Source organism: Adiantum capillus-veneris, chromosome 3, assembly GCF_014529385.1.
Source record: "Adiantum capillus-veneris isolate H3 chromosome 3, ASM1452938v2, whole genome shotgun sequence".
NCBI classification, from domain to species: Eukaryota; Viridiplantae; Streptophyta; class Polypodiopsida; order Polypodiales; family Pteridaceae; genus Adiantum; species Adiantum capillus-veneris.
Genome location: NC_140933.1, coordinates 151336067 through 151362339, shown reverse-complemented (window position 1 = coordinate 151362339; position 26273 = coordinate 151336067). Strand labels below are relative to the sequence as shown.

The window sequence follows — 26273 nt, the reverse complement described above, 5'->3', positions numbered from 1 at the left end:
CGCCCCCTATCTAGCCCTCATCCCCCCTTGCCCAACCCTCGCCCCTATCCACTCCTCGTCCCCCCCCGCCCCCCCCTATCTAGCCCTCGCCCCTACCCTACCCACCCCTTGCCCCTACCCTACCCCCCCCTCTCCCCCCCCCCCCCCCCCCAATCTAGCCCTCGCCCCCCCCATCTACCTCTCGGCCCTACTATCTACCCGTCGCCCTAACCTATGCAGTCTATCTATCCCTCGCCCCCTGACCCACCCTCGATCCTGTTCGCCTCTATCGAACCTCTCGCCCTCGTCCCCTAGCCTGTCTACTCAGCGCCTTCCTTCGGCCCCTAACCACCTTCCTCTCTGTAGGCCTACGTACACTGTCGTCTTGCCAGTGAAGGCCTACGTACTCAGCGTCCCTATCGACTCTGGATGATGGTGTGTTTGACGTTTTGTCACTGCAGGCCTACGTGCACTGTCCTTTGACTTCCGCGAGATTACATCCTTGGCCTGCTCTCAGATTTTCAAGCTACCACCTTTCAGCAGCACAGATCAGGATTATGCATATGTTGTTTATAGAATTGCGATTGTGTTAGAGACACAAGGTGATTGTGCTGATGGATGTATGATTTCTATGTATGCTCTTGTGGGTCTAACAGAATATGCTCAGCAGTAAGTTCATTGCTATAAGCTTTTGCGGTTTTTGGAAACATACTGCTACAGGCTTACATGTTTACAGATAGTAGTCAATGAGTGACTATGGCAGGAGGCAAAAAATTGTTGCCGAGAAAAAGGCCTCAACCACACAGAGGCTAATTATGAAACTGAAGCGGAATCAGAACCTAGCAGCCATGGGGTCACGGATATGACGTCCAATGCTCCATCTGACGTAAGTTACATCGGCATCAGATGCAGATTCCAACTCGGACAGTGGTAGCTCAAGTGATAAAGAGAAAGATCCGAAAGGAAAAAGGAAAGTCATGAGTCATATGATCAGTCATGAAGTTGCAAGGCTTGAAAAAACAAAACACAAAACAAAGTTTTCACTAAATTTTCACATGCAGCAGCCCAAGCCATCTCTTATAGATATCCTCTCACAGGACCAATTGGATAACTTGGGTATCAAATCGCTAGCTGAAGCTATCCTTCCTAATGACATACCTGTTGGCATGATTCATCAAATGTTGAAATTTTTTTCAAAAGTCAGAGGACACACTTTGACAGCTACGCGTCTAGGACATGCCATGGGGATGACCCACTTTCCCTCCATGCAGCCGAGTACTAGGTCTTACTCAAAACTCTCCAAAGTTGATACCATACAGGCATCCAAGGCATTGTTCGAACCCGATCATCCGGATCTGCAGCATCACAAAGCTCTCTTAGCAGTATTCAGATATTACTTTTTAGTGAGAGATGCTCAAGGACCAAAGGGGAAATTAGAAGTACCTACCACGTTCTCACTATGTGATGGTCTTTACTGCTTAATAAAGAACATACCTTGTGGGTTTCATTAGATCCTCTTTAGATCATTGCAAACAAGGGAGAAAAGGTTTAGAGCACAAGTGCAGTCACCTCAATCGAGCTTCCAATGTTTTGCCGAGCCACTGTTGGCTTGGGTGATCAACATCCGTATCAACCCTCTCGAAGTGGATGAGGATGCAACATTAACACTGCAAGCAAAAAGGAAGTCTCTTGGCACAGATGATCAAAGAAGAAGCAAAAGAAAAGAGTCAAAGTGGTCAAAGATACGGTAGAGACACTACGACCTCTGCCATTTTCAGAGAGCTAGACTCAGGTGACGCATCCTCCATGACGTCCTTCTTCTACCTCTGTCCCCGTCTCTACAGTGTCGGAGGCCGTTTGGAGCTCCGCTAATCTTGGTATGCCCACTCCTGTTACTGAGGCTGTCTCTCTCCCTCAGGTACCTCTCCCTAATTCTCCCGTCTATACTCTTGCCACTGTTACCACACCTTTCTCACCACCTGTGATACCCTCGTCATTCTCTCCCATCGCTAGCTCACCCACTGAACCTGCTACCAGTGTCACCCCGACTACTATTGCAGTGCCTCTTGGGCACCCTACTACTACCGTCACCTCGACATCGACTGTAGTGCCTCTTGGGCACTCTACACCTCCAGGCGCTACTGCTGCTTCTTCTAGTGGAAGTGACTCTACTTCGTTGTTCAAAATCTCTGAAGAGAACCTGTAGGAGTCACGAAATGCTATTGCAATGATTGAACTTGCTACCATGGGATATGGGTGGGTTTGTCTAGCTAGATCAATACAGACGCCCATGGGATATGGAGAGTACAGTCATCGACAGTTTGGGGTAGGTGCTCCATCACAGTAGCAGTTTGACTACTACCCTCAGGGATCTCAATAGCCGGGCACCTTTGGCTCCTTACCACACATGTCATCCTCACAGACGGCTCCTTGTGACGGCTTGGCAGGCGCACATCGACATGGGTGTGCGAGTCGGCGGCCTCAATACACTTCAGGCCAGGTACTCCCACCCGCCGAGCAACAGGTGGCTGCTCCTTTCGTTGAGAGTCGGGTTGTGGAGAGCACTCATAGAGTCCAGAGTTTTCCCATCAATCTGATGGCTCCACCTCCAGAGGCTGATACTTCAGGTGCAGCAGTGGCCACAACTCTTATCTCTTGGATGACAGATTCAGGAGCTCACCATTGTACATATGCAGTACCTAGTGGTTTTCTTTCATAGTTTTTCAGTCTTCCTCTCACCGAGACGGTGAGCGGTCTTGTGGCGGGCAACCTATAGCAGGCTACAGTGTCACTTTCACAGGACACACAGTTAGTACAATTGGTCTGGTCTGGTTCACACTGGATGGACTCTCTGGGCTGGACAGTGACATGTGGCAGGGATACGGGCGGTGTTCTAGTGGACATCGTGGCCAGGCCACCACCACTCAGTTTGGGGATAGACTTAGATGGCTGACATTTATGAGCCGTTGGTGGCTCTATATGGTGGTACATATGAGTAGTAGCGGTTGGGTCATCGGTATCATCTTCTTCTTATATGGTCCAACGTCGTCGTCTTGAGTAGAGAGTCTGTACACACAGCACGTCTGCACCATCCCTGCACATCTGAGCCTCGACACCCCATTGTACCTATGAGTCCTGGGCTAGAGTTGAGTGTGCTGCCACGCCAGAGTCTGTATCGGTTCTTTGAGATAGTCGAGTCATATGTTTTGGTCTGCTGTTGTGTCTCTGTGTGAGCAATTGTTATCTATTGTTCCTATGTTTTCAGTCTGTTTTGAGTGAGATTGTCGCGCACATTGCATTGAGGAGCACCCACTGTAGAGAGCACGACACATTATCCGCGCTACAAAATCCACGTGTTCTGGCCTGATTTCGGCAACATAACTGTACTAGGACACTTCACAAACAGTATCCCCACGCAATAGATGACTTTCCCGACGCATATAGACACTTTGCAAAACCTGGCGAAAATCTGCAGCACGCTGAATTCTTTGTTTTCTGCCCCGAAAATGTGCCAGATCACCTCTACAGCGGTCCCTCCGCGACCCCGAACCTCCTGGGGGTGTTAGGGACCGTTTAGGGCCGAAACCCTGCAGGCTGTAATTCCTTGTTTTGGGCTCCGTTTCGCGAGCCGGTCGCATCCGTAGCAAGTCCTCGAGCTCCCGCACCTGCAGGGCTATTGCCCTTTGAATCGGACGAGATTTCTCATCTAAAATCTCTCCGAATTCACCTTTACCTGCGGAGGATTAGCAAATAGCTAATCCAGTACCTGTGCAAGAGGCTCTTACCTCGGCAATCGCGCATGAACCCACACAACTGTACATTAGTCAAATGAAGTGCCCTCTTGTGGGGCATCACATAATTGCACGTAGGGGAGAGAGAGAGCAGTGTGTAGTTTGCAGGGCATCATTCCTAGCACCACACTGTACATAGAGTGGAAAGAAAGCACTCCATAGCTCTTAACCTGTGACAGTTCTTGCAAAATGAGCCTCCCAGCTTAAAAATCAGCTGTACCTCTTCATGCATGAGGAAAGTGCATTAAAATGTGCCACTTGGCACGATTACAGGCATTTTCCCGTTTCGACGCCTAAAAATCTCCCGACCGGTTACCTAGTTGACTTCGCGGCAGAGCTGTAAAATGTTTCCCTTGTCGTTCCGAAGGTAATGACCCGAACACATTTCACGGCCCAAAATAGCAGTTCCCTAATTTTTAGGAGATGCTTCTGTTGGGTTCCCACTGGTCTTCTGACCGTCTATCCTCATTGGGACCGCATCCAAAAGTGCAATGTGGCCCAACTATCGGATACTTTCTGTTGGTGATCCCACCTTGACGTTATGCCTTTATTGAGTTCACTTCCTAGTATCCACCAACTTGCTAAGTGCGACGGGGGGACCTACATGGCTTGGGACTGGGCCTAAACATCCTCTTACTATATGAATTCCGGTGCCGACCAACTTCCCATCTGTGGGTGAAACTACTGTTCACATTGGCTATACAATGTCCGACCATTTGCAACTTCAAAAAGAGGGTCTCAAAAATTAAACAAAAATCTTGGAAAGAAACCAACAACTAAGGTTAGCAATTGCCACGATTACCCTCAGGCTTCAGCACTAACGGTTCAGCACCAACGTTTTCAGCCTACAGCATCAGATGGGCCCTGGCGTTTTGCTTCAGATTCACTTGCTTTGGCAACCAAGCAAGGGGGCCCTTGAGGGTGGTTGGGACCCGACACGTAGTGTTGTCTCTCTTTTCTCTCTCTCTCTCTCTCTCTCTCTCTCTCTGCCTCTCTTTCATTATGTTCAGTCTAGTTCTCTCAAGTGATGTAAGTAACCTTGTGTTTGTGCGGAGTACTTGATCCGAGTTAAAATTCTTAAACCCTTCCTTGGCACCTGACAAGAAGGTTTTTAGTGCTAGCTTTTGGAGGACAGATCCTATATAAGTGCTCTTAGAGAAGGCACTTGACAGGTAGAATTATAGCACTTGACTCGCACTGAGCTCAAAGTTTGTATCGACATGTTTTAAACAAATACCCGCTGACAGTAGCAGTTCAGGGCAGATCTCTCTTTTACGAGCCTCCCCCTTCACCATTTTTCTTTTGTCTCCGTTCACTCTCTTGTTCAATTCAGTTTATTTCTATGCAGAGTCTAGTAGCATACAGTGCTGATTTATCAATTACTAGTCCAGATTGATTACAGATTGAAACTCAATTTGAAATCCACCAGATGTCTCAAATGAATCTCATAAACTTCCTAGTGCCATGAGTTCACACCCATGCTTTGGATAATAAATTTAAGTCCTCTAAGTGCTGAGTACTATCAGGGCAGTACCTCACAGGACCTCTATGTGGGATTTAGATTTTCTTTGCAATTGTAGCTGTTCGTAAACAAGCTTTTGCAGGTAAATAGTTGGTTTGTTGACCCTATGGTGGGTTGAACTTTTTTCTGTTTGCAGAGATATTTTGATATAGAAACTGAATGGGATAATGAAACTGTTATTTAAATGGGGTTGAACATGTGGACATGCATAAAATCAGTCAATTCCCTGTGATAGAAATGTCTCTCAGCAATTGCCATAGTAATTAAATCGGGTCGAACATGTAGACATAAATGCTGTAGAACCAATCATATTCGGCACAAGCTATGCTAATTTTTGCTGTTCAATATTGTGTGTCTTTTACCTTTGTTTTGTGAAATAAAGAGACCTTGTGGAAGGCAGGTTGATGCCTTGTTGATTTGGATCTTTTTGCAGCTTTTGGTCTCTGTTTTGGCAAGACCCAGATTCTGAGGTGTTATTTCTATTTTTGTGACAGAGTACGTTCTTTGCATCCTTTATGTGCTTTGATGTTTTACCACTAGTTCCGCCTGGACCTAGTGATAGAAGGAACTCTGAAGATAAAGATGAGGAGGAAGAGAGTGGTTCAGGCGCATCTCCAAAACCTTGTAAGATGTTCTTCAATTTTGGTGACCATAAATAGTAATATTTTGGCCAGTTTCTTAGGGCTCTCATTTACAGCTGAAAAGGACTCTGCAGAATTGGAGGCGCTAAATCAAGCTCTGGAAGAACTTTTAGATGGTACGCAGGCAAGTATGATTACTTGCACTGGTCACAAAGTTGTTTACTGGATTTCATTTTTCTGTTTGTTTGTGGTAACATTTCTTTGCATAATGCAGGAAGATTTTTATGCTGTGGTAGAATGGGCATATAAGTCAGACCCGTTACGATGCATCTCCATGCAAGGTGCTACGGAGCGCTTTCTTTCTAGTCAAAAAGCTGATGCTGCTGGTTTTGTTCGTCGACTTTTAGTGGATCTGCAGTCTAGGATCACTGCCTGTTTCAATAGAGTATGTGAAAGTGGAAATATGGCTTGTTGCAGAATCTGTTCGCAATGTTCAAGTGTGTTGATAGTTTCTTCAGCACACTTACGAAGTTCATAATTCTAAAATTTTTCATGGCTTGTGTCTGCATATAGTTTGTTGATGAGGCATGCCATCAGACTGAGAAGCATGATCGCAATGTCAGGCAGACTGGTGTGCTGACTTATATACCGAGGTAATTCATAGTGTCATGAAACAGCTTGAGCTTCTTTTTTCTATATCCCAAGTTTTGGACCTCATTCATATGGAGTAGGCACTCTCTTTTGCTTGAAAGTTCTGAGTTTTGGTGAATGTTTATAATGAGAGGCCCTTGACATCGGAAGTTTTTTGACTTTTATTAGTGACTAATTACTCATTGGTATAAGATCTGCAGAAAGGACACCAATTTAGGATTATAATCCTCACAAAGGAAGGGAAACTAACTAGGCCAGAGTATTTAAATACATCTACCCCAAAAATGTAGAAACTGTTTCATGTTTACAGAGATAAACATTTGGCGGAAAAACACTCTTTTAGCTCTGTTGAAAGCATGAACAGACGAATTAAGTATTATGTGCAATTGGGCAGGTTTGCAGCTCTGGCGCAACGCATGGAAAACCTTGTGGGGAGTAATTCCAGGGAAATGGTCGATGCTGCATACACAAAGTTGGTAAGTATTCGTTTCTGCATCTAAGTTAAATTGTAAAAGTGTCGTGAGTCTTGGATGTACTGAATCTTAGGTGCCACAATCTTTCTTTCATGGTAGTAAAATGAGAGTACTATCCAACCAATTGTATGGTCCGTCTTGTAGGCTCTTATTTCGGCCTGCTTGAAGCATAGCCTTATTACTGGAAGCCAGATAAAAGGCTGGAGTGTGAACCAAGCAATCTTTATGTCAAACATAGTATATTGAGGTCTTGACCCTATTAATTGCAACATTGTGGCTTGTCAAGCAGTCGTCGACCTCATCCCTTGCCCTTAATTCAGAAAACACATAGATGGCACGTCAGTCTATGTGCTCAATGTTTGCTACACTTAATGCACATTCATCGTCTCTTTTCTTTTTATTTGAAAAAGTCTTTCAGTCTTGCTCACTGTTTTATCCACTGTTTAAATGATCTTGTAGGACTTCCTCTTGGAAAATTAAATGCTGGTTTGTTGAGGCTCTACGCGATAATGATTAGCTGTCTGTCTGATCATGTAAACAAACTTGAGATGTCACTAAACCTATCTTACCAGTTTATGGAGCTTGGGGATCAGGGGTAGGATCTCATCATTCACGTGTGTGAGATTGAGGATCTTTGTTTGGCTAAACTGAATTATGACAGAAATTCAGCACACAGACCTTCGTATTGATGTTTGCTCGTGTGTTCATGTGTGTGTGGTGGGTGTGTATGTGGGAACATATATTGGTACCTAGTTCTGTGCACACTATATGGGCACTGGCTACATTTTGCATATGCACTATCAGCTACCATTATATCTTATTGCTTCTTCTCATTCAATGATTCTTTTAGTGCTGGGCTTCATTATGACTTAGTCTGCTTTGCACCTCTAGAGTTATGATAGAAACCCAGCACACAAATCTTTGTATCGATAATGCTTATGCATGTCTGTATGTATGTGTGTTTGTGGTGTGTGTGTGTGTGTGTGAGAGCATATCATGCCACCTAGTTCTACATCCACTATTGGGCAGTAACTACATTAATGGGGATATCATAGTATTTAGTCAATACTACGCATGATGGAGTTGATGGTTATAGTGTCTTGTGGGCGGCTACCACCTTGCACTTTCTCAACAGGTGAATTTGGGCTCATCGGAAATTTATCTAGGTGTATGTTCTAGTTGTATAACACACATGTAGACTTCACATTGGGAAGTCTTTGTTTGAAGCTAGGGCCAGTTGATATTGTGGTAATTCTGTCTAGCTTCAGTGGTGTGTATGCTCCATCAACTACCTTCATATCTTATCAAGCCTTCCTACTCATCATGTCTGAGTCTGCTCTGCATCTCTTGAGTTGTGAAGTATGCAGATCTTTGTATAAGATATACTCCTGTGCGCATGTGTGTGGTGTGTGTAAGGGAGCATATATTGGTAGACCTACTTCTACACCCACTATTGGACACTGACGATGATAGTAGGGATGCCGTAGTATTTTACTCAATACTGTGCACGATGGAGTTAATGTTTATATTATCTTGTGCATGATCACCATACATATACCTTGCACTTTCCTTTAAAAGTGAATCTTGGCTTAATTCTTTAAGCATCAATGTATATTTTTAGGCGCATAGCAGACATGCAGACTTCAAAATGTGAAGTTTCATACAAGTTACGACCAATTGATATTGTGCTTATTCTTTCTATCTTCTGTGGTGCGTTGTATCAACTACCTTATTATTGTATTAATTCTTCCTATATTTGATGCTTCTTAGGCTTCATTATTGCTGAAGCCCGAGTCTCTCTAAAATTATGACTGAAACTCAGTACATAGATCTTTGTATTGAGGTATGCCCATGCATGTGTCGGATCAGACATTGGTACCTAGACCTAGACCCGGCACTGACATTGTTAGTGGGGATGTTGCAGTATTTATTCAATACTATGCATAATGGAGCGAATCGTTATGTTGTCTTCTGCTAGACTACAATGAGTCTATAGTCTTTGTTTCAAGTATCTATAGCAGCCGGTTTGTCTATATGAAGATGCATCCATGATTAAGAAATTGTCCTCTTCAAGGAAAGTGCTTTTAGAAAGCACTTTTTGGGATTAGGTTTCTTCTATCTTATGACATAGAGAGTGCTTCTGAAAAGCTAGTGTAGTGACAAAAGACTTGCATAGAAAAGCCATGGGAGGATTTTAAACTTTCAAGTTGCATGCTTGCGTGTAATTTAGGACTTTCTAGTTGAGATCTCTTAGCTGATTCTTTGGACAATTGAATTGAAAGTAGTGAGTTGCAATGTCAGCTCACTTGTACATTTAAGAAAAGGCTCATTGAGGTCTTTCTGACCGATGACAGAAACTCAAATGAAGTATCTCAGTTTGTTCTGATACAATGCGAACTACGTTTGATCAGCTGGCAGATTTTTACGAATTAAATTTTTTATTTTTTATTTGGCAGTTTCGTTCTTGACAACCATCATCAATATTAAGTTACAAATGCACAATTTTTAAAGGGAGCATGACCCATGAAAACTTGCTTTGAAGTGCGCATTCGAAAGATGTGTATATCAAGGTTCATCATGAAACATGGTTGTATATGTACAGGTAGGGACAATGTTCAGTGTTTTGGACAAAGTAGCACAGGTGGATCCAAAATACACAGATATAGTACTTTTGGAAAATTATGCAGCATTCCAAAACAGGTGTGTCTCTTTTTGGGCAGTTCAGGCATAGTTTATATATTCTTAAGAAAATGTTAAGCGAACAGATTTTGTGTTGGTGAGATGGAATGTGCAGCCTGTACGAGCTTGCGAATGTGGTTTCAACGCTTGGACGTTTTTATCATACAGCAAGTGACCAATATGAGCAGGCGAGGTCTAGATATATCAATTCTGTAATCAACCATGTAAGTTGATATTCATAGTTTGTACACGATAGGTCTAGAAGTTTGACAATATTAGAAATAAACTTAATTCTTTTTTTAAACAATAATGCCCCTGCATGCAGGAGTTTGAGAAGCTGTTTCAATTTGGGCAAAAGGTCGAGAATCTTTTGTATACCGTACAACCAGAAGAGGTTGTTTCTTCCTTGAAATGTTCATTTGTCTCAAGCTTTAAGGAATTTGTTGGAATGCACTGTACATCTGTGGGCTTTCTTGGAGCTTATGTGGATATTTGATTTCGGTGACAGAAATGTTCTGTATTTTTTGTTTCACACACCAATCTTGATACCTAGGTTGACCAAACGTCTATTTATTACCAGATTGAATTCTTTTTGACGCCAACACAACATAGTGTTTTCTATTTTACATGAGTCTCAAGCGCTCTAGGTTGACTCAGTATCATACTGACACACACTTGCTCTCACCACCACCAAGTCTGGCTAATGATGAAGGATAATTGTCTGAGCGGGAATTCTTGGGCTTGACCCGGTGGTAGTGAAAGGAGCCTGCAAAGTTGGGAATCTCGTGTCTTTTTTTTTTCCTCTTACAGTTAGTTTAATCTTTATTTCAGGTTCCTTTCACCTATGGAATGACCAAGGCAGAAATGCGGAAATTGGTGAAGGGGTGCTTATCAGGGGTATGATCGACTCCTTAACTTAGAACTTCCTATTTGTCTTTGTTCCTTGTTTCAATGCTCCGTCACATCTGCCATACGCAACTTTGGGCATGGCAACTTCCTCTTTTAAGAGAAGATCATTCTGTTATGGATGATGGAAATAACAGCATACCTTTTTAAATGTGCCTGGTAGTGGTGCCAATGGCACTTTTCCACCCTTTCAGAGGTAGGTCAATTGCATGCTATGCGATCCCTGCAATCCTGTTAGATCATCTGCTTGCAGAAATTGAATGTTGTTTTTTGCATTTATGACTCTATTCCACTGCTGGCAAATGAAAGGAATTGCCTTGTATTTCTCAAAGGATTGCAGTGCCACTCAAATTGTGCATCCATATAGTAATTGCAAAAATGATTAGGCGTAGTCCAGAATCTGCAATTTTGGCTTTCTTAATGAATGTTTCCTTGTTGAGTTGTTTGGTTTTGGTTGTGTTTCTCAGGCAGAAAAGCATGTTTCAGCTATGTATAAACGAATGCAGAAACAAATATCGTCGGAAGAGCTGCTCCCTTCTTTGTGGGAGAAGTGCAAGGTTTTCCATTTGCAAGAAGCTTGTGTTTCACAAATTTTTTGTGCGATTAGCCTTCTAATTCAATGGTCTTTGTTCTGTCATTTGATGATAGGTTGATTTTCTTGATAAATACGAAGGTCTGGAAGCTCTGCTTGCCAAATGTTACCCGAGTGAAACTCTTGCTCCAAATTCGAAGGAAATGGCTGATATGTTTAAAAATTTGTACTAGTGTGAAACAAAACTTGGGAGTGAGTTTGCCATGTGCATTTTAATATTTTTTTGGAGAAATAAATAGCTTAGGTAGGACTCTAGTAGTGATAGCCTTCCATCTTGTATGTATGATTTTCTCAATCATGAAATGAGAGAAATAGGCGCCTAACATTCAGCACAGAAGGCTTAAGTTGGGGACCCCCTTGTATGCTTGCGAGACATTGGCAGGGTGCAATGTATTATTTTTTATTTATTATTATTTCTCCTCAATGTTGTCAGTACATTCTATCAATTTATTTTGTAGTTTCTGTAATGTTTTACCCTGCAGTAATCTGGAGTTTTATTGCAGTAATAAACGTGGTTTTTATCATCCATCGAATGAGGAAGTTTGCATGACCCATTCAATCCTGCTTGGTGCATGTGATCGCGCCCCCCTTGCATCAGATGGTTTCTGGTTACAATTGACCATTGCCTCGGATGCTTGGTTGAGTGCCATTGCCACAGCTTGTGGGCAATTATCCCTCACTGTTTTTGGGGGGCACCTCCATCCAGTCCAAGTAGATGAAAGCCGAATGAAAAATTTTAGAATACCAACGCTAAAACTAGATTAGGTGCTTAAGAGATGGATTTCACGCATTGATGAATATTCAAATTTTGTTTAACAGGCCCGTATTTAAAGTTTAAACTGATTCTTCCTAGACATGCTTGGAGTACTCTTGTACTCGCCAGAAAGCTTTCTTCTCTGCAAGGATCTCAGACCGCTTTCTATGCTCTTAACTTTTTGTGAGATGTATGAAACAAAGAAACAAGAAGAGAACAAGAAAGTGATTAATTATAAGAGAATGGGAACACAGAAATGAGCACCTAGAAATCTGAGCATAAAAGCTTCACAATATGTGGATAATAAAAGCATGTGTTGAGGAAAGCACTCAATTATTGGGTTGCTAACTTTGTGGCGATTGCAAGTTCACAAATGCCTCTTTCAAATGTTGGCTGAAAAGCCTTCGAAGTAGGCTCAAGGGAATACCTGGAGCTAAGCCATGTTAACGTTACTTTAAAGCGTGAATCACACTTGGGAATAGAATAGATGCAATTTCCGATTTTCCAGTGCCAACCTGTTTTACCCTATCAATATACCTTCGAGTTATATTATCATCTTCAGGATCTTCAAGCCTTTATTACATAAAATGTGAAAGATTGGGCAATCATGGTAGGGTAAGGTCTTAAAGGAGACACGAAATGTAGACATTGGGATAACTAGGAAAGCATCAAATAAGTGACATGAAGCAATTCCAAAAGCCAACTCTTGTGAATTCTACAAGTACAACAAAAAATTATGTTATTTAGGAAACCACTTGTAATTTCATGGCTTAACTTTTCAGGTTAACCAAAGTCAACTAATAGCCTTAAAAAGAAAATACAAAAAATAAAAGGGAAAATGAAATGTAACAAAATTTAGGTGGTGGTGTTGGCAGCAATTCATCGTCATAATTTGGATTTGAATGGTAAACTTATTTGTAATGTTATATCTCATTACTTTAGCAATTATTGGTCTCCTTGTTGGGCTTCTTTTTTGGTAGCTTTGGAAGGGCAAGTGGATTTCATAGCTTAGTGGATTTCCTCTGAAGTGTGTTTTAGTTTGTAAGGTGTATTCTGATAGGTTTGGAGTGTCGACATCCAAGTTAAAAAACTTCTTATGGGTGGGTCCTCTATTTAGATGCCTATCTTCTATATTCATTCTTGCCTGGTTTGTATCAATCTTTTATTGTCACTTATGTTTTAAATTGAGAGAGAGAAGTTTTCAACATCGTATGAATACTCCTAAGAGACCTTAAAGATCTATCCAAAACAGGTTGACCTGTTATTTACAATCCAATCAACTACACTTGGGTGATAGAAAAATTATTCCACTTATTGAGAGACTCTCTCTCTCTCTCTCTCTCAATTCAAATGGAATGTTATATTAATGTCTTCAATAGGCCAAAATGACCTATGAGACCAAAAGGTTACCTCTATGTGTGACCCTAGTACAACGTTTAGGGAACACCAAAGTAAAAATAAATGAGGGTGCCTATAGTGGATAGGAATGTGAGCCTATCCTAATCGTCATCATCATCATCATTATTAGTATCGCATAATACATCATCTCAAAACATATGGGAAGGGGTACAATCACATGTGGGCTAACGAGGTGTACAACGGAGAAAGTATACAATGGTGATTGAAAATTTGGTTGATTGGAAAAAATTGGCATAACTTTCATAGAAGTCATCCAAACTTTTCGGACCTTATCTCTTTAGAATCCATTTTTTAAAAGCTTTCCAATAATTGATCATATCATGGGGTTCTGAGAAATATTTAGAGGGGTCTACCAGGTTGCTTTCTTTTGTACAACTTTGATGATGTGGCACTCTTAAAAGGCCCAAAAACGAGTTCAAAACTTTCTTAATGGGAGAGGGGGGGGGGGGGGGGGGGGGGGGTTTACTTGATGTCGCTCAACGATGTTCCGTAGCCTCTGATGTAGACCTTGTTTACATTGTGAAGATCCTTGCATCCTCGAGCATCGTGCGCGGCCATGCTAGATGGCTCACTCAAGAATGATGCCTTGATGAGGGTGTGACTGGGTAACATAAGGTGGGCCATCCCAAGTAGTCCCTCTGTAAAAAGTAGTGATCTACCTTTGTATGTACTAAGGATCCTCTATGTGTACGTCCTTTGCTCTTGAGGATAGTCTCCTTGAGACACTTGTTATCATGGTAGTCCATGATGTGTGTGTGTGTGTGTGTGTGTGTGTGTGTGTGAGAGAGTGAGAGAGAGAGAGAGAGAGAGAGAGAGAGAGAGAGAGAGATTGAATTATTGTCCAACGGAGGTCGGATATGACCTATGGGACCGAACACAAAACCAGTACATTGTCAGATACATCTCAGTTATGGACTGAGGATCCGGCAAGGGGTGAACAAAAAGAGAAGGTAAAATGAACAAAGCCTAAGGAGGGGTAGATGGGGAGGGAGCCGGTTTGGGAGTTCGAAACTCCTGGATAATGGCTTTGCCTCTTGGGTAAAATGCCCATTTTCCTGCAATACGTGCTTCTCGCATCTTTTGTACTTTTGTCTTTTTCTGCTTGAGTTGGGCAGGGGTGAGGTCTTCTGCAAACGAGACTTTGGTGTCTTTAAGAAGCCTCGATTGCTCGAGGAGTTTGATTCGGTCCGCCTTGGTCTTGAAAGTGATGATTGCATGGTTAGTATGATGTTCGTGTGTAAGGGAGTTGATTGTGGCTGGATCCCACTGTATCATGTGGGTTGTTGATTGGATGCGGGCAAAGGCCTTGTGGTTGAGATCCCCCTCACCTTGCCAGTTGCTTGGGAGCCCACCAATGCGAACATTGAGAGCTATACCATCTTGTCGTTGTTGTTCGAGTAGCGTGGACGCCACACGACCGTCGACCTTGCACTTGATTCTTGACTGTCTTGGTGAGAGAGGTCTCCACCTCTACTTTTGTTTTGTTGATCTTGACTTCCGTCTCTTCCATCTTGGAGTTCTCCATTACGGTGAGCCTAGCCTCGATGACCACCAATCTTTGTTTCAGCTCATCGTTCTCCTTGCGGAGTCTTCCGACTTCATGAAGGCGGGTTGAAGTTGGCAAATGAGACAGAATGGTCTACATGTGTGTGGCCTCTGGGTATCCAGGACAAAGTACAAAACTGCTACAAAATGAAATCTAACGATGCAGGGGGTGTGTGTGTACATGTGTAGGAGGGATGGAGCTTCAATTCTATTGGATGTGATGCCATGTGCAATGGGACTATAATGATAGCATAACACTATCTAGGACCAAACTGAGGATGTAGGATGGCATGCATAGGTAGGAGAGTGCGCGTAGCATAGAAACATATATAGTGCTTCGGTCTTTGTCAATATGTGCTTCCCGGGCAACCTCCATATCCAGTATGTGAGACGAGACCTTGAGCTACCCAATGGCCGCTCTAAAGCTATGTTGTATATTTGTGTCCCATATATCCTGGCCACAGCTGAAGGCATCATGTAGTCATACAATGGAAATGGAGGAGGTTGCCTGTGATCACCTGTGCATACCATGCTCTGCCAGCTGCCTACGCACTGCAAGAGATTTGTATGAAAGTCTATCCTGCGGTAGCTCAATCTCTAGATGAAACATACTCTTTGAAAGAGAGGCTCTATTTCCCACAAGCATTCAGAAGCATAGATGCTTCTTTCATACAAAGCACAAAAAGATGCTACAAGGGAGAAGTCCAAGGCCCTTCCCTGATGTTGTCAGGACCGAGCAGGAGGAATGGACACAAGCATAAGAGCACAATCAGCAGGTCAGTACTATATGTACTTTTTTGGAACCTGTTTATGCTTCGCTCTACTAATGTGAGGGTTTTTTGTGTATGATACGAGAGATCATCATGACCTGTGGTCTCTCAATTGGTGTCCATCATGAAGCCGTAAGTCTAGGCGCCCAAACTGCTCATGGCACGGGTAACTAGGGTGTCAAAAAGCCACTCCTTTGTGCAGGGCTCTTGGAAGTGCGCAGGGTGACAGCGCCACTCTAGCATTGCTACTGCAACATAACCTCTTGTGAGCCTGTCTCTGACTGCGCTTGCCATGGGAAAGCGGCTTGTGGTGGCTGTGAGAGTAATCCCAAGGTATACATGTGAGTCTACCATCTTGACTGGCCCTCGATCTAGTGTGAATAGGAATCTGTTCTTGATCTGTTTGGATGCATGAAACATGAGAACCTTTGTCTGCCCAAGGTTCACGACGAGTCCCCTTTGTGGCAAAAATCATCCAAATCTTGTAGATGGAGCTATAGTCCCTCTTCTGACTCAGATACAAAGACAATATCATCGGCATATACCATAGTGTGAACTAGAATACCTACCAGATCCATGTCCATGCCTCCTGCATGAAGACTGTACTCTGATATCTCGTCCATGTAGAGGCCAAACAGAGTCGATGAGTGTGGGTACCTTACTTCACACCTACTTGTAGAGAGAGTAGATCCACCAAACCATCTCTGGTGGTTCACCAAATATCTATAGGCACCGGAAGAGTTTGTCGCATGGGATTGTGTCAAAGGCTATGCGGAATCCACAAAGCAGTAGTGTAGTCGTCTCTTCCACGTCTTTAGCTAATCAATCAGGCAGTGCAGAGTAAACATGGGAACCAGCCTGTCAAGTGGCTTGCTCTCTGTGTATGAGCTCAACTTTGCCTCCAACACTACTCCGTAGAGTTTGGCTGATCCCAATGTGTGGCCAATCATGATGTTCCAGACCCCAGTAGGTGCCTGGGTTAAGAGTGTCCCCAGACTTGTGGATAGGCATAACGGTGTGCCTAGCCGAATCTGTTGGTAATCCCTCTACTAGTGCTTTGTCGTAGAGCAAAGCACTTGTAGAGCAAAGCAATTAATGGGCCGAGGTTGCTTGCTGCATATATGAGGTGCTCACTCTGTAGGCCTGTGTGACATGAGGAATGTCCATGTTTCATGTGACAAATGGCCCTCTCCACCATCACGACTGTAAAGAAAGTGGATGTGGTTGGGTGTGTGTATGGAGGCTATGGAATTGGTGGCTATCCAGGCACCGGATACAGTATCTATGCATAGTCATGCCATCTCTGTGTATCCTCAATGGGGGTGGGTCGGTGGACAAGGCTCCTGTAGTCGCGGAGAGAGAGAGAGAGAGAGAGAGAGAGAGAGAGAGAGAGAGAGAGATTTTCTGGATAGGTTGTCACACTGCAACAAAGTTTGAACTCCATCTTAATATCTTCTTGTTGAGAAAGTAAAGACATGATGTGTTATTCACAATTTGTAGGTATGAATTGGAGCAATATCTTTAGAGAGACCTAATCATTTTGACGATTTCTTGTACATCCCCAACACCTTGCTTGAAGTAAAAAAGAAGCAAATCTTGCTACTTCAGGTTTGAGCAGCTGGGACATTGGTCAGGAAAGAAAGCAATAACTTGTTCAGCTCTTTTGGATTTACAAGTTGGGGCACATGGCATGCACCAGGAATTGTACACAACTCTGCTTTTGCTCCCAAAAACCTGCTTTGCCAATGCCAAGAGTGAGATATGCAACTTATGAAGTGCTTGAAAGATATGTACATAGACACTTACTCTTTCAGCTTGTGTGCTAAAGAGATATTGAAGATTTGGTCCTTGTCACCCCATAAAATAAGGGTACTCTGAAATTCACACAATAGCATGCACATTAAAACATGGCTTAAGCACCACAACTGTAATTGCTACCTCTATATTGAACAAATTCTCAATGTTAGCCAAATGCTCATGGTCCGTGCAGAAGTACGCGAGTTCCAGTCAGAGCTGCCTTCATCTATGATAGTATGCCACTAAAATGATGCAAGAAAAAGTTGAATTCTTCTCTTTGTGGTTTACTAGAGAAATCATCAATTTGAAGTGTTTTCCTCATTTCATCAAATTCTTCTGTGTGTGGGGAAATCACAGTTCCATACGATGGAAAAAATGCCTTAAGAAGGGCAGATGGCATGGGCATCCTAATTTGGACAGGCCACTTATTATAGTAAGCGTCCATTGAGGCCAATTAATGCTTCCCGTGATGTTTTCTGTGATCTTTCATGAGTCATGGCATACTTTGCTCCTACAAATACACGAGGCTTACCCACTCTACTTAGCTATTTGATGGTAATTAGAAAGAGCCTACCCAAGACTTACTTGTTCAATGGTGGGCAAGGAAGGAGAATCCTCGTTGCCAAGAATTATGTCATCCACTAGTTGCAACCGCCTCCCCTTGTCCCCACTCATATTCTACAGTCAAGATCAGTTTAATGTCAAGAACCTAAATCTACAAAAAATTTGCAACAGGATCTATTGCTCAACGCACACTAGCACCTATGGCAAACAATTACGAAAATCATGTCGTCTCAATATAAGGATATTGCTGTTGCAATGAACACGTGAACAAGTCATAGCAACAATATATATTTTGTCTCTGAGATAAGGTGTACCTCATATATGTCTTTGTAGAAGAAGGATGGTAGCCATGATGGAATGTAACCATTGAAAGTGAACTGGAGAGATTTCTTGAAGAGGGGAAGTGTTGGAGGCACTAGCATATCATGGATGCAGGAAGATCCAGATTCGCGCAGCAAATTGTCGTTAGTATGTGAGTCCATCATAATGCCTGAGCTTACAATCACTACTCTCTTCACAAAGCTTGGGTAAAGATTTGCCATGTGATATGCGACAAAACCTCCATAGCTATGTCCGACAACCACAGCTTCGTGCACTCCCATTTTGCTCATTGCCTCATACATGCACTTGGCTTGGAAAACTTCGGAAAACCTTACCTTCATCTTCTCTCGATGCTCCATCTTGCTTGGGGAGGACCTAGAAAAGTGTCACTTGTGAAGGCAGCTCATGGAATTGGCATGCACTAAGGAATATATAAAGCCAACCTAATGCATATAACTAGAGTAGGAAGGCAGAAAACAGAGTAAACCCCCAATGTGCAGCAAGACTTGGATTTGCATGTGAGACTTACTCTTCAGCTTGTGGGTCTCCGCCTGTGTTTTGCAAGGCATTAATGTTGGAATTATCATCGCAACTGATGGTTGAGCCTCCAAAAAAGAGGAGATCAGGCAGGTAGAGGGAGAAATGCTTGGAGAATGCGGGCACTTGAGAGTCCCACGCAATGGTTCCATCTGCTCCAAAGCCATGCAAAAACAGGAGGGCAGGCTTTGAAGCAGGTGATGGATAGCCAGATGTCAACCTCGTCGGCAACACCGATTTTAATGAGGGTGCGGGTCCCCAACAGTGTATTTTGCAGCCATTCTGAAGCTCTATGACATGAGGTTGCAGCCCATTAGACCTCAAAATCCATCTGCTGTGCTTGATTTTGAGCCCAACTAAGCTGAAGCCGCCCATAACTGAATAGAAGCCTGTTGATGGATAAGTTGATGCGCGCATGCAGCAAGTTTGTCGATGCTTATTCATCTACCCATTTGATCTTTTGTGATCGTTAGCCCCTTGATTACCCGCAGAGTTATGAGTTAATCAGCAGAGAGAAGTGGGTCTTTGTAGAGAGAGAGAGAGAGAGAGAGAGAGAGAGAGAGAGAGGGGCGGGGAGTTTATGAAAATATTAAAATCGATTATTCCAAACGTTTGAAGCATGAAGAAATTTGAGATTGATTGGTGCAGCCCAATGAGTCTATGGTTGGCTTTTGGACTTTTGGTTGTTGTTGGTGTGCAGGTCAAAGCTTTGGGGTTTCCCACTTTGGCTACATCATACATGTCACATGCGACACCTAGGCCTACCATCCCTTACTCCCTATTCCCTGAAAGCTTGAAAAAGTTGAAATCATGCGAGCTTAAGCTGCGCTTCACAGCTATCAATTACAGGAATGCGTCCATGTTGTAAAAAATTAATAATCAAGTGTGTGTGTGTGTGCGCGCGCGCGCGTTTGTGGGTGGGAGGCCAATGGCCATGAGTAGCAGTGAGCATTCTCTTGCACAACCATCGATCAGAGGCTTTGTTGTCTGTGCTGCTTGTTGCTTTTGCTTGCGCTTTGGTCTATTTCTGTGGGTGCTTTTGTATGATGGGCATGGGGGTGAATGTCTCTAGCCTCTGTCTCTTTCTCTACTTTGGATATCCCGTTTACGCAAGGGCAAGGCTGCTTTTCTTCATCGACTGTCCAAGATGCAAGTTATGGTGTTATGAGCTTTCTCAATATCTTCATCACAGTTTAGTTTTGGAAATTTTACGAGGATGATGTCTTTGCACCGCTCCATCGATTGGTGATTGCACATTGTATCACCGTTCCTTGTATTGGTCATTGAAGACATAAACTCAAGTGTACAAAAATGAAGGGTCAAAAGGGTATGTTTATTCCCGCTAAGCTAACCTAACCGTGCAAATGGAGGGCCCTCGTGAGTATGACCATACACCTATTTGCATTTGGAAGATAGGCCTGCCCTTGATTTTTTGACAGTGGGTGCTTGAAACCCCCTACATCAAGTATTGCCTTTTCACAAGCTGCATTAAGTTGATCGTGTCTAATTTCCTCTTATTTGGCTAGATAACGGGCAGTTTGGAGGTCTAATTTTTGTGTTGCTCCTCGTTCTTGTGTTGCTCGTCAAGAATGAGGCTGTGCTTCAGAGTTTGAGGACCCTCCACGTGACGATGGGCCCTCCAATCTGGAGGGACTATGGGAATGCCTCTCTCTCTCTCTCTCTCTCTCTCTCTCTCTCTCTCTCTCTCTCTCTCTCGCGCGCATGTGCCCATAGACACACGGTTTTCTTTCTCAATTTTGAGGGTTGATGAATATCTTATAAGCTTCACCACTAGCGGAAAACCCACTGATAAATTCAAGGAAGAAGTAATATTTGCAACACAAGTCAAGCATAGATAGGAAGAGCAAGATAAGGAGTCAAAATCAACGAGTTATTTTGCAGGAGATATGCCCAATATCATGCACAAACTCACACACAATTTTCTTTCTCAATTTTCATTGATGATGAACATCTTGTAAGCATCACTAGTTTATGTCCACAGACTCGCAACAAACCCACTAATAAATTTAAGGAAGTAGTACTATTTGCTACACAAGTCAAGCACATACATGAAGAGCAAGATAAAGAGTCATAAGCAACGAGTTTTTTTGTAGCACATGCCCAATATGACTGTGGCAAGGTAGCATTGCACTGTTTTCATTGGATGCGAAGGGAAGGCACTTTGAAGGCATGTGGCGTTGTGTAACACATTGACATGGGTGAGAGAATCCATGATGAGATTGCTTGTCAGGGGCTGTTTGAGAAAGATGTTGTGCTAGGTGGTGCTTTGGTCAACATGTATGGCAACTGTTGCACCCTCACAGAAGCACAAAAAGTTCTTGATGGGCATCCTCTCAGGATTGTCACTTGGAAGATGTGTATGTCCAACATGTTAAAATTTTGGCATCTCAAGTGAACTGCCCAATGTGATCCCATTATTTAGTTTGGCTTTAGGTATTTATTTTACTTATTTGTCAATGTCTTGGGTAGCGCAATTTACTGGGATTGCTATATAAGCAACCCCTTGCCCTCCATTGTATACACACTCAGTTATTCATTGCCAAGGTTGATTGGTTCAGGAGACTCTCTCTCTCTCTCTCTCTCTCTCTCTCTCTCTCTCTCTCTCTCTCTCTCTCTCTCTCTCTCTCTCTCTCTCGTGCTCACTCCCCTTAGTCTCTACACTTCCGCGTCGTCGACTTTGACATGGTATTAGAGCTTGGTGTAGTTCGGTGATCGAAGAAGCCCTTGGCGTGGAGGGGCAGCCCGGAGAAGAGAACCCATGAAGGGAACCGTCTACCATTGCATGCTCCTTACCAATGCCATCACTCTCTGCAATTAGCATTTTGAAACGCTGCTCCAAGTGCTCCACTAGCCCTGACCCCTGCGTTCCAAAACTCTTGGCATTTTTTTTTCATGCCCTTTTCTGGCGGACCTAGGCGTTGCAAATGCTAGCATTTTGACATGCTCACCGTGCAAGTGTTGATGGCAGTCCGACGCCAACTGCCTCCTGACAGCATCGTGCCCGCCATTGCTAGCGTTTTAAAACGCTCTTGGAGCACTCTTGGAAGAAGCGACGGTGGCAGCATCTTGAGATGCCAACAACTAAAGGGGATTGGCGAGGGTGTTTCAAAACGCTAGGCAGAGAAGGACAGCTTGTTGTGGATCGGCAACAGCTTGGAGTTCTTGCGGCTTGGAATTTGGAGCGGCGAGGAGATTTTTGGTGGCCTATTGGAGTGCGAGAAGGTACGAAATACCAAGTTTTGCAATTTCAACAAGGCACCCCCTTGCTTGAGCGCCCGCAAAGATATCGACCAAAGACAACCAAAAGCTATGGATAACGGATTGTCAACCATCCACCAGTTAGCGGCCTAGGTACTGACACAATTCTCAAGGAACCCAAAAAATTGTTTGGCTCGAGTTTGTGAAGTCAAAAGAAAATGGCGGAGTTTGCTAGAGGACAATGGCAAAGGTCAGTTGGACAAGGATGGAAGTAGTAGTACTCAGTTGCCTCGGTACCCACTAGGTACGATCACAATTGTCATGAATGTGACTCGACGCTTTGTTTGGCTCGAGAGTTTGAAGGCGAAGGCAAAAGCAAGAACTTACAAGAAGACAAGGATAAAGGCAAGCTGGACAGAGATTAGGTAATAAAGATTTGGCAGAGAGATTGACATGGCACACGTGGCGGTGGCCACATGGCCTCGACGTCAGATTTCTAGTCAAATGACAGATGTCACCACTAGCTTTAGCCAGAGAGAGGCTTGTGAGTGGCAGAGAGGGGCAAGCAATGCTCCCTATAATTAATTTGGACCCTTGTGTTGGAGTTCAAGTTATTGGTGTTTGGACCCGTAGGTCGGAGTTCAATGCACATGCATCTGGCAAGGAATCAATCATACGTCTAAAACACTATGGATGGGCTAGCCAATTCATTGTTGTTGGTCAGATTATGGACAAGATGTGTTCCAACAATTCATTATCTTGGAGTTTTATATTTTGGACATGATGTGTTCATAGTTCACAAATGGGGATTATTGAACGTAGTATGGTCTACAGTTCAAAGTTTCTACAAAGGCAACCGATGCTCAAGATTGCATTACTTTCAGGTACAAAGTTGAGGAGAGCAACATCGAGGTGTATCCACTTGGTGACCACTACTGGGGTGTCCATGGTAGCTTCTTCATCAACTTGGTCTCACTATTGATGTCCACTATGAGTTGCAGAGAGGGTATTAAAGTTTTGGCATCTTGATTTCATTATTTAGTTTGGCTTTTAGTTATTTAATTTACTTATTTGTCAAAGTCTTGGGTAGGGTAATTTACAGGGATTGCTATATAAGCAACCCCTTGCCTCCATTGTATACACATTCAGTTATTCATTGCCAAGGTTGATTGGTTCATGAGACTCTCTCTCTTTGATCTCTCTCGATCTCTCTCTCTCTTCTCTCTCTCTCCCCCCCCCCCCCCCCCCCCCCCCCCCCCCCCTGTCCTCTACGCTTCAGCATCATCGACTTTGACACAACATGGCTATGGCAAATGGGTTGTTTTAACCAGATGCGAAGGGAAATCCTTTTTCCAAATGCATTCACATTTGCTTACATCTTGAAGGCTTGTGAGAAAATTCACAATGAGATTTCTAGAGAGGGGTTGTTGGAGGAACATGTTGTTCTTGGTGGTGCTATATTGGTCAATGTGTATGTCAAATGTGGTGCACTTGCAAAAGAAAAAAAGTTATTGAGATGAAAATTCAGTTTGAAACATCTTCTCTTAGAACGCGTTGATTGTAGGATATGCCCAACATGGATGTTGCAAGGAAGTTCTATGATGTTTTCATTAGATGCAAAGGGAAGGCTTATTTTTAGATGCAATCATCTATGCTTTGCACCTTGAAGGTTTGTGGCCTTATGCAAGACGTTGACAGGTGTCTCACAAGGGTGTGAGAAATCACGATGAGATTGCTAGTCAAGGGCTGCTAGAGAATGATGCCATTTGTGGAGGTGCTTTTGGATGATATGTATGCCAATTGTGGTATCCTCACAAAAGCACAAAAATTTCTTGATGGGAATCCTCTCAGAGAGATCATCTCTTGGAGCACATTGATTGTAGGATATGCACAACGTAACCATGGCAAGGAAGCTTTGGGATGTTTTAACCAAATGCAAACAGAAGGTCTTTCTCCAAATGTAAGCACCTATGCTTGCACCTTGAAAGCCGGTGCCTTGCACAAGACCTTCACATGGCTTAGATCGGAATTCACAATTCGCCAATGTTTAATTAGAAAGTTATTATCAAAAATGAAGAGGAGGTCATATAGGCCTTATAAGCAAGTGTTGACCCTTCCACCTTATGCTACCAAATTGAGGTCTTGGTTGAAAGGATTTGATCAAGGACTAGCCACCTTGGGATATAAATCACTCTGGGAAAATTCTTGTTTCACTTGCATCTCAACTTGCGTGAGGAGATCTATCCAGAGTTCTCATCAAGGATAGCTAGAGGGTGGTAATGACTTGATGAATGCTAGAGTCGAATCCCTAATCAAATCAGTGATGGAAAGTAGACAATGGTGTTTGAGACATGAACAAAATGCTCAAAATTACTTAATGTGATTCATGAATGTGGTTAATAGATACATTCTAATCATATTCATCATGTGAAGGAATTGTGCACACTCTAAACCCATGTGTAAGATTTATGCATATCATGAGCTACTAACAATAGCAATAATATGTAGTGTTAGTATATTAAAGCTAAATTTGAAAATTGTTTACTAACGCCTTGGTGAAAGATGACATTCAAGGGTTTATGAGTTATGAGGCCCAATCTAGTTGGTGTTCCCAATATTTTATACTTTATACTTTATACTCTACTTGTGCTCCAAATAATCAGTTTAAGGCCATGCAAATTTCAATGGGGAAAAAAATGGTTAAGTGCACTAAAAAATACAATAAACCTAGATCCCAAACAGAGAACAAAGTATTTGTGTGGATACTGCAAAAGTGCAACTAATGAGATGGAGAATGAACAACATACAGAGCATGCAACCCCATTGGACTTTGGACCTTATTGGTAAGAGAAAAATGCAAAAGTTTGTAATGATAACTAGCATGGTAGGAGGCACATGGATCACATTGAGCTGACAAGTTCTTTACTGATTTGGGGTTGGATATAGCTAGCATGGTAGGAGGCACATGGATCACATTGAGCTAACAAGTTCTTTACTGATTTGGGATTGGATATAAAACCAAATGTTTCAACGAAAGCTAGTCACACATTCACACCTCACATGAGTTAAATTTATCTCTTTGATAGCCTATAGTGGATCTATAAACCATTTAAAGGAGTGCAAAGTACAATTCTTATGGATGGACACATGGCACTTGTCCTAACTTGAACCAGCTAGCAAATGAGTTGATGGGTTGTTGTATGGTTCAAGCCAAAGAAGAGAGTGATTGACTTGACTACATCTACAATGGATGGAATAGCTATTTTAGAGCACATGAGACAATGACTTTATCATTCATGTTCATAGCTTCAAATATACATATATCAATGGTTATGTGAACATTTAAATGGAAATTTTCCTTTTTGAGGCACAACAAACTCCAAAAAGCCAAGCTGCTTGAGCCCCTAAAACTTGGCATTTCACTTGAATTCTTGGCCTCGCTCACTTTTTTTGCTTGTTCCAAGCTCGTTTAGTGATAGCTCTCACGAAATTCTAAAGTTGCAATACCGGAGATAAATTTTTAAGGCATAGGTATTAGGGTTCATGCCAACTAGATGGACACCCATCACTGACCGTCCTACTAACTTTATCTCCATTCTTTGGTTATATAGAATAATAGGGTCAAAGCAAGGTTTGGTGGTACAAAAAGTAGTGTCCTTGACACAACATATGCTTGGTGATTCTTGTGTGTAAAAACCATGGGCATTTTTTTGGAATTGGGGAGGGCAAATAAACTTATTTTTTAAGTGGACTTTTTTAAAACTTTAGAAGCATGCAATCCTAAGAAGAGGTGTGGGGTGACGGCCGGGCCGGGGGGTGGGGTTACGGTTGGGAGCTTTCACTCCAGCACCTCTCTCTCCCTCCCTCCCTCCCTCGCACGTCCCTCTCCCTGTGTGTCTCTCTCAGTTTTGAACCTTCTCGCCTTCCTTGCCACCTCCATAGCCACCGAGCTGTTGTGTTCAAGATCTCTCTCTCTCTCTCTCTCTCTCTCTCTCTCTCTCTCTCTCTCTCTCTCTCTCTTTGCAAATGGATAGTAGCATAGGAGATTACTGGCTTGGTGATGCTCAGGACCTTTCTTTCGATGAGATAGAAGGTGATGCTCAGGACCTCTCTTTCAACGAGGTAGAAGGTGATGCACAGCTCCTCTCTATCGACGAGATGGAAGGTGACGCA

At 43.0% G+C, this 26273-nt stretch overlaps 3 protein-coding genes across 5 annotated transcripts in view; 2 read left to right on the top strand and 1 right to left on the bottom strand.

Annotated features, from left to right (window-relative positions):
• The window catches only part of LOC147461951 (exocyst complex component SEC3A-like), a 125570-nt gene extending 113961 nt beyond the window's left edge, over nt 1-11609 (top strand). The window contains exons 15-25 of one of the 2 annotated variants that reach the window (XM_086509414.1): nt 5787-5916; nt 5990-6061; nt 6152-6318; nt 6447-6526; nt 6919-7000; nt 9600-9697; nt 9792-9900; nt 10002-10070; nt 10508-10573; nt 11050-11139; nt 11231-11609. In XM_086509414.1, coding sequence (XP_086365540.1) covers nt 5787-5916; nt 5990-6061; nt 6152-6318; nt 6447-6526; nt 6919-7000; nt 9600-9697; nt 9792-9900; nt 10002-10070; nt 10508-10573; nt 11050-11139; nt 11231-11347 — 1080 coding nt within the window. In that variant the 3' untranslated portion in view covers nt 11348-11609. Of the gene's footprint in view, nt 1-5786; nt 5917-5989; nt 6062-6147; nt 6319-6446; nt 6527-6918; nt 7001-9599; nt 9698-9791; nt 9901-10001; nt 10071-10507; nt 10574-11049; nt 11140-11230 lie in introns of both variants that reach the window. The other variant, XM_086509413.1, reaches the window with a different exon arrangement.
• Nucleotides 11610-14125: 2516 nt separating this feature from the next.
• On the top strand, nt 14126-17296 carry LOC147461950 (uncharacterized). Its single transcript, XM_086509412.1, has 2 exons — nt 14126-15668; nt 17163-17296. The coding sequence occupies exons 1-2, from the start codon at nt 15460-15462 to the stop codon at nt 17185-17187; spliced, it is 234 nt and encodes a 77-aa protein (XP_086365538.1). The 5' UTR covers nt 14126-15459; the 3' UTR covers nt 17188-17296.
• Nucleotides 15690-19655, bottom strand: LOC147461949 (uncharacterized). 2 transcript variants are annotated; one of them, XM_086509410.1, is made up of 5 exons: nt 18874-19650; nt 18338-18719; nt 18045-18137; nt 17469-17536; nt 15692-17396 (listed from the first exon to the last, which is right to left on the bottom strand). In XM_086509410.1, the coding sequence occupies exons 1-5, from the start codon at nt 19323-19325 to the stop codon at nt 17267-17269; spliced, it is 1125 nt and encodes a 374-aa protein (XP_086365536.1). In that variant the 5' UTR covers nt 19326-19650; the 3' UTR covers nt 15692-17266. The 2 variants fall into 2 exon arrangements, with proteins under 2 accessions (XP_086365537.1, XP_086365536.1); XM_086509411.1 differs by lacking the exon at nt 18045-18137 and having other exon boundaries at nt 15690-17396; nt 18874-19655.
• Nucleotides 19656-26273: the final 6618 nt, after the last annotated feature.